At 32.7% G+C, this 8,891-nt stretch overlaps 1 protein-coding gene across 1 annotated transcript; it reads right to left on the bottom strand.

Moving 5' to 3' along the window:
- Window positions 1-5,107: 5,107 nt before the first annotated feature.
- LOC124439959 (neurogenic differentiation factor 1-like) lies at window positions 5,108-8,523 on the bottom strand. Its single transcript, XM_046990269.1, has one exon. It carries the CDS (start codon window positions 8,496-8,498, stop codon window positions 7,971-7,973), a length of 528 nt encoding a protein of 175 aa, XP_046846225.1. The 5' UTR covers window positions 8,499-8,523; the 3' UTR covers window positions 5,108-7,970.
- Window positions 8,524-8,891: the final 368 nt, after the last annotated feature.

Below are 8,891 nucleotides of genomic sequence, written 5' to 3'. Positions count from 1 at the left end.
GGCTCCAAATCCTCTAATAGAAACGCCCAGTTTTACCTAACTCCTCTCATTGACAGTTACAAGAAAAGAAACAAGTAAAAATATTTTCCGAATTGGAGTGTTAACTGAAGATGATCGAATAAAAGCAAAAAAAATGCATTTCACACAGCAACATTCAACGTATAACTTCTACAACAATTAATGATAGTGTTAAGGCAATTTGAATTCATGAATAATTATAGTTAATGTACATTAGAGAAGATCAATAATTATTTCTCTCATCTTCAGTTCCACCAAAGTTAAGCGCTGAAAATTTGCAAATATTTGAGTAAAAGAATAAAAAACTACCAAAACAGGCTCGAGGGAATACTGAATTATCTGCGCATGCGCCGAAATTGATTTTTACAGCGAAAACTGATGGGCAACAGTTTTTAACCCAGCTAACAGCTGCTTTATCGGTTGCTAAATTAAATCGATTTCTTTGAGGTTTTTTGTTTTATCTGGCTTACATTACGACAGCCATTGTTGACCAGGTTTTGATCCCATATAGTAATTATTTATATGCATTAAAACGTCAAAATCTTTAAAAACTGACAATTTCGCATTGTATGTTGTCCAAGTTAATTACAAAAATCTGGCAACTTTATTGAAATGAAATCGCAGCTTTGCATCTGTGCTTGTCAGTTTTATAAACGGTATCTTATTACTACAAGAGGTATAAATGTATTAACTCGATTAGATCGCATATTGTCTCCGATTAGGAGCGATACCCTCTAACCTAAGAAGAAAAGTTACAATAGCAACTGTTTTAGAATTATGAATTTAAGAATTATCAATCCAAGTTTTTTACGAACGTACTTATAAACTTTTTATGTAATAAATCTTATACTTTGTTGTTTTTAATGAAAATATGTTGTAGCTATTAGCTACACGTATCGATTACATACGATTACGTACAAGAAAAACATGCAAGCTCTCATTGAGCACAATGAAAAGCGTTGAATAACATTTGGGGAAAAAAAGACGAATATTGCCGACATTCGGACACAATTTATACGTGTCTTATTTTTCATTAGCTAACTGTCTTGTTTTATAATAAAACTGGCAGATGTTCTTCTTGTTTAGGTAGGTATTTTTTCAAATGTCTTGGCGTCAAAGACGTCTAACTTTTAAAGGGAAAATAACTACGATTATGAAAAATAAGTACGAAAAATAACTACGATTTTAACTAGCATTCGATATTTTTTTGAAATTTACCGAGGACCAAAAACGAGCAAAATTGGGGGAGTCGCATTTGCCTTCTTATCAAATGAGAAAAAATTAAAACCTTGAAGCCTAATCAAATTTTGAGTTCTTGAAAAAATATTAAATCGCTTTAAAGGATACTCTAAACGAAAGGAATGTTGCTTTTTTACTAAGCAATTTCATGTGCTCTTTTATAAGCCCTCTTTTCTTGATGTTATAGCCAATGGTTTTATATTGTTTTATGAACACCAATTACATATTATTTAACTGGTCAATTCTCGGACCTAAAGAGAATTTTACAAGTCAACATAATATATTATCAAACTATTTTAAAAAAAAATGTAGTGACAGCCGTTAGAATGCCAACAAGTTTGATAATCGAGACAGTTTTACAATCAAATGGATCAAGATTAGTGGGAATCCTACCGAGTTTGTCAAGTTTTGTACTTGTTTTCAACGAGACACGAATTATTTTCATAGTTACAGAAGATGTACACTTTACCAGTTGTAATTTGGCGCAACCTTCTTTATTATAGCTATCATCCAGTGTTTTGCTTAAACGACGTAAATGGTATTTCTTCACAATAACTTAGTTTAACTCGTAATCTTAGTTATATAAATGTAGTATTGTAAATGATGATTTGGTGAAAATCTTGTCATTAAGCAACAGGGAGAGCGTTGTCTCTAGGTTTTACTTGTGCTTTATTTTAAACACATTAAGAGTTTCAACATCCAGACTCAACAAACAAAAAATTGATGTAGTTTTTCTAAAGAGTGGGCGAACATGTCTTTGCTGCATTCTATGCAACAATTGCTTTATAGTTAGCACTGTTATATTAAAGTTATGTCATTTGTTTTCAGAAAATTTACTGTAGCGGAAAAACAATTACTTTCTAAGCAAAATGCATGTGCACAAACAATATATGCTTGCTAAACAATATAATATGTCACTTCAAAAACATTGCTTAAAATATTCTTCTTCACAAGCCTTCCTAAAATATATTGAGCGTGAGAATGAGCAGCTTGTGAAAGATTGGCTACTTGAGAAAACAAAAACCTACATACCTTTCTAATCCGTAAAGCAATGACAAAATCCCCACTTTCATCAGTTTTATGCAAAAATGAAAAAATCTACCTGCTTGTGTCTCATCTTAACTTGTGATACAGAAAACCACGTTTCTTCACGCCCTGGCTGTTTTCGCTCATTTTCTCTAGAAGGATTTAAACTTTAAATGCAAAACTAAAAATTCTGATTTCTGCACATTAGAAATTTAAAAACTCGTAGCTATAAATAGGGTCATACATACATAACCTTTTTAAACAAGAAAAGGCATACTATAGTAGCTTAGCTTTAAAGCCTGCTGGTATAGATTCAAATTCAATGTTTGAAAAAAATGGATCAGATGATTTCAATTTTAATGAAAAACAGCGCAAATGTATAAATATACAAAACAGTCATCGTTTCGCTACTATTTCAGAAATGGATGAATTCATTGAGTAAGTGAATGATTTAATTTTGACCACGAATTGTCTTGATTACTTCGAAAACAGGAATTGCATGCATCTACAGAAAACAAACAAGATTTTTTTTAGCTAACTTTTATTTTAAGTTTTCTCCATTCCCCTTTTTGAATATATGAATGTTTACCTGAATGCACACAAATATACAGCTGTATGCATTGATTTTTAATGCAAGTTTTAAAAAGGTATCAATATGCATGCTGAATAAATTTTGGTGGGAATGCGAACACCTGAGATCGTGCCACTTATGTCAATACAATTAATAGGAAAACAAGAATCTTATGGATGGTAATTATGAAACTTGTTAAGATACATTTGCAGTTTCACTTGATGATTAAATATATTGCAATTTGATTAAAAAAAGACAATCGATTAACCACATCTAGTATACAGTTTATAGGCAGGGGCAAAGATAGAACGCAAATTGGGTGGGGGGAGGTTGAATATTTATAAATTAAGCTCTGCCCGACTGACTTCTTGTGAAATTACAATCGCTTTCAAAACAAACCAGTCGGGCAAAGCTGAATATGTGAATATTCACTCCCCAATTCGCGTTTTAGCTTTGACTAAAAGAACAATTTATTTTGTATTACATGAGAAATGTGTATTTCATGTATTACATGAGAAAGTGTGTATTTTATACACTATTACATATTTTTGTATTACATGAGAAAATGTGAGTGAAAAATTGTGATCAGTAAAAAGGTTGCAGGCTCCCACACATTACTTTTTGCTGTATTTCATAAACGTTTGAACTTTATCTTGAGTTTAAGAGGGTGTATTATGATTTTTGTATAACATATTTGCCTTAGTTTAAATAAAAATGACTTTTTCCTTACATAAACACACACCCCCTTCCAAGCAAGTGTCGAGTTTTTATAATGCATGGACAATCACGAACATCATATTTTTCCCATATTTCACTAACACTAAGTAAAATGTCCGTATATTTTGCTAAATATCAATCGAAACCATTCCAAAAGTAAACTTAACTTGTGATAAGTTTCCAAACATGAAGAAAAATAATATTTAATATGTTATGTTCATTTGAGTAAAATTATTTTCGATTTATAATTATGTTACTCACCAGATGAGATTTCTCTTGTTCAAAATATGACTTGAACGTCGTGGATAAAGGAAAAAACCCCACTAAGTGCCGACACAAAAATGACACACGGCAGAAATTTTCACGATAATCCAATTTTCAATGTATTGACTGTATTGTAGCGAAACGTTGACAGTGAATAAAGTTACGATAAAATATAATCCCATTTAGAGTTCGATTGACATCAGTAATTCCTGATAACTTCTAATTTTCCTTCCTTGCTCTGAAATTGCATCTGACAAACTTAAGCAAGAATTGCCTTTGTCTAAGTAATGTCGACCTCTTATTTTGCGCGATTGCATGCACAAGCTTTTAACTTTTGATTAAACTAATTAAGCCTCTGATCAGCTTGAGAATTTTCTGTGGGAATATCAGTGTCTGCTTTGTAAATCTGCCGAATTATTGTAATTGTATGAATATAGCTATAAAGCATACGAAGCACTGAACTTTGGAAAGTATATTGCAATAAAACCTGTAAAAGACAAAACGTTAAAACAATCTTATTATTTGACACTACCTGAACAGAATTTTAGCTAATTTATTTTTATTTACTTGATGTTTGCACTTGAAAATAAAGACTTCGCAACAATACATTTACATGGAGTGTATGAACAGCAGAAAGGACAATATATTTTTTTATAAATATATCTTTCTCACAAATTCAGTTGTTGTTTTACAGCCAATCTTTATGGGATCTTCCAAGCAATGAAATTCGCCCACACTGGCTGCACACCACAATAACCTTGATTAAACATTCTTTTGCATCAGGCCTCCAACATGGTTGGCATGAAAAATATAAATTGTTACTAGTTAGATCAAAAACACGTCTAGTTCATTAGGTCAAACAATAACTGGAATTCTTGTTAATTTCCTTGTTTTAACACAGTGGAATTAAATTCAATATTGCATACGGTTTAACATGAACTCAAGTTTTAAACAGGCTTTTAAACAGGCGCCTGATGAGCTTGTATCGTGAAAGGTTGCTGTGTACAAAAGTAAACCTCATCCACAGAAATAATATGTTAAGGTTAAGTATTGTCAGCCACACGTTCAGTTTGTCCCGATATGTAAATTTCAGAACACTTTGTTGGTTCTTTTCTTTAGAAATTTATTATTTTTGAAATAAGTGAAAATAAAAAGAAAGCAAAAAACGACAAAAAACAGGAGATAATCGATAATTTTCTAAGATAATATTTTTCGATGTCGATAACACATCTGCATAACTTTCTATCTTGATAATAAAAAACTGAGCTTCTATTGGAATTCACATTACTCCAGCAATTCGACGCTTTTTTATTTAGGGATTTTCTTCACACAAATTACAACCGTATTTTAAAAATATAACACCAATAAAGGTATGACAATATTTTGATTTAAGCAATGGGAACAATAGATTTAACCGCCTGTTATATATGAGTAACTATGTTGCTGACACAAGTAACTAAATACAAAAATAAGTTACTTATGTTGCTAACACAAATAACGTTAACTGCATGCCTGTAAAAATGAGTTACTTTGTTGCCAACACAAGTAACCGCATGTAAAATTAAGTTACAACGATTGTCTATACATAATTAAACATTTGTGTTTGTGTTTAATTTATTGAACTTTTCTAATAATGGCAACCAATCTTGGGAATTCAGTGCATTTTTGTGATCTATAGAACAACGAGTTGGATAACCATAGCCAGCCTTTCAACTCAAAGTGCACCGAGTTGCACATGCAACAAACTGAACAAAGTTGTCCTTCTACAGAAGCTTATTAATATAACGTCACAGACGCTTTTGAACCAATAATAGTACAATATTTCAATAGAAATATTCAATCCTGTGCACGCACGAAGCACTTAAAAAATTTCTATAAAAAACAATTCATACAAATTAAAAATCTCTATTGTAACTCATCATCACAATAATTAACCTCAAGTATGTTTTATACAACAGATCATATATTCAAGTCTCCATTAGTGAAGAATTCAGATTTGCTTTGTAAATTTAAAATTTTTTCTATTTGCTGGTGCCACTCAATAATCAAAACATATTTGACCACTTGAGCAAGATTAACTTATTTTGTCAACAAAGACATAAGACATTCTACCACAAGAATGACCAAATTGTTGTGAACTGCGTCTGTGAGTGCAAGATTAAAACTTTCATATAGCTGCAAGGGAGGAGCATATGCCCATGATTAGTTTTATAGTATCAAAATAGTGAACATTTCTTGGCCTTTGAAAACCGTACGATCAGGACTCTGCAGATTTCTTGTTAAAGTTTATCTAGTGTAGACGCAAATCAAATCAGCTGTATTTTTCACTTCAAATTTTTTTATCAAATCGTCACGCATCGCACGAAGTTGAGTAAGCTTGAACAACGCAGCGATCAACAAACATCAAAAAACATTCACTCAACAAAACATGAGAACCTATTTTTTCATACCTTCTTAGGTACGCGTACGTAATCTTTTTAAGGCATTCGGTCATTGTGTTTAACAGTTTAGTCAGTACTGAACATCACCACTTTTAAGGGATTAAGATTATTTGTTTTGAATTTTTTCACTTAAAGCAAGAAAACAGCCGCACACTTGACGCTCAATAATGCGTTTAAGTTTACGGTTGTCAAGAAAGAGCTCAAGTCCATCAAGCTGTTGAGCTGAGCCGATTAAATAGGAAAATAATATGATTCCAATCTGAGGAATGATTAGTCACTTTATTTACGATAACAAATGATTAAAAAATCCCGGCCGACACGAATGAAGTTGGACTTTAATTTAACCATGCAAGCTCAATGCAACTTGGCGTTCACAAAAGAATCGGCTTGATTTTAATGATTCCTTGTATTTAACTGTGATTTGAACTAACCACAACAAGTGTTTCTACCCAACCCAACAATTACGTGGGTACCCAGTAAAAGAAAGTACTGTACCAGACAGTATAAACATACCGCATTCATATTTGTCATCTGAACAAAGGTTTGAATAAATGTAATCATTATCATTAGGAAAACAAACAGATTTTATCACCAAATAATCACCACAGTAAATAGACTCTAAATTTTTATTTATCGAAAATAATTTTGCCCTTATAAATCTGAATTCCACATTGCGCGCTGAAATTTATGTCTATTTTTCATATGGGCTGAGAAGGCCTGCTGTTTCTTGCTCTTCTGCATGCATGCCCCCATTATGCATATCTTAGTAACTTTGACTTTGTAGATTACTGACAAAAAGCATACAAAGCTTTCTCTCACAATGTATACAAGTACATTAGCATAAAAAGAATAAAAATATGCAGTTATTAACATTGATAGCGTTTTGACCTGTGCACCTTTGAGTCCATAGTTCATCGTAATTCATATGAAATATACAGTGCAATTGACTTTTTTTAAATTATTTTCATGAAAATAAAGTCACTATTCATTCCCTATTCACAACTTAGTAAAACTGAGAGTGTGTATAGAAGGAATTTTGTTCGTAAGAAAGGAATCTTTTAAAAAACATGTGTCGCATCTTTCCGACATTTTTTTAATATTTAACTAATTAGCCTATTGGGAACCAGTTTAATTCCAGGGGCGGGGAGCATTTTCCAATGAAGCAAAATCACAGAAATGGAAAAATATACAAAGTGGTGAATTTGAGCTCGATCGTAGAGGCCACACAATAATTTTGCTAATGATCAAAGCGCAAGTTCCTATTTTTGAATTTTGTACAATTCAACTTCAAACGTGCAACTTTCCTCGGGGAAGAAAATGTACCTATGAAGGTTCAATAGATTTGTGCATATATCTTTTTACCATTATAAATAGCTAACTATGGCTGGCTATACTATAATTGCAGCTTAAAAGTGACCATTATAATTTAGAGAGAGGGTGGGTTGGGTGGTGCTTTTGCTCAGACAACAAGAACACAGGAAAATTGTCAATGCTCAATGCGCAAATTATAAAAATTATCAACTCACGACTAGATATAGCCAACCATGTAACAGTTTTGTCCTATTTACGATTTTACAAAACAAGTATAAAACATGTGAAAATTTCGAATTGTTCGCGTTATGAATTACTCGTAAAGTGTATAAAAAGTGATTTATAGATATAAAAAATGCCAAGAATAGAAAAGTACGATAACATCACCAGAAAACATCTTCTGTGTCGTCGATTTCAGGGAAATCAGACGAAGGCGAACTAGATAATAAAAAAGAAGTGTCCATTTTTAACAGTTCCTCAAAATCGCCGTCTGTTGATAAGTCACTGGAGAGCTGGGGCGAGAGGTTTGTGTCAATGCCTTCAAAGTCACTGCAACTTCGACTCCGATCGTCTTCTTCAAGCATATCTTTTAACTGCCGAATGTATCTGATTGCCAGACATATTGTCTCCATTTTCGAGAGTTTAATATGTAATGGATTGAGAAAGTCTGGTAGCCGATCACGAAGTGCGTAAATCGCATCGTTCACGCGTCTCGTGCGATGTCGTTCGCGTTCGTTTGCCCAGCGTCTCTGCTGACTAAGACCAGTAAGACGAGCTTTTCTTCTCCGTTTTTTACGCTGTTTACCATTATCGTCGTTTGAGTTCACTATCAAATCATCATCAATGTCGTCCTTCTCCACTTTCAAAGAAAAATCAAATGCTGCTGACGCATCAAATATACTTTCGGCCATTTTTTGGAATCTCGATGATGTTGTGCTACAAACAAAATGTAAATATTTAGAAACAAAATTTTTACGTAAAATTCTACAAATTTCACACCTCTAAACGACATCTAACTAGTTCAATCAGCCACTATGCCTTCGGGCATTCATTTAAATATTGAAAGGCATCGAACAAGATTGTTCAATATTCGTACTTCAAGTAGAAATCAAACAACACACACTGACCAAAAGCTACACAATTAGGCTATCACGTTCTTTGAACACGATTAAAGACAATCCAACGATGAAATCAACATCAAGAAGACGTTGGTTGAATGAAGTCTGTTGAGCTAGGGTTGAGCACCATGTTCTTTATATGTTGGGTGGTCATTAACAAGGGTAGAAAAATATCTGATTTCAAAC

This window comes from Xenia sp. Carnegie-2017, unplaced genomic scaffold (genome assembly GCF_021976095.1).
Source record: "Xenia sp. Carnegie-2017 unplaced genomic scaffold, XeniaSp_v1 HiC_scaffold_2, whole genome shotgun sequence".
Classification (NCBI taxonomy): Eukaryota; Metazoa; Cnidaria; class Anthozoa; order Malacalcyonacea; family Xeniidae; genus Xenia; species Xenia sp. Carnegie-2017.
This window is presented reverse-complemented; position numbering and strand designations above follow the sequence as displayed.

Excerpts from the sequence above, each read along its gene's own strand:
- LOC124439959 (XM_046990269.1), bottom strand. The coding sequence starts at position 8,498 with ATGGCCGAAAGTATATTTGATGCGTCAGCAGCATTTGATTTTTCTTTG.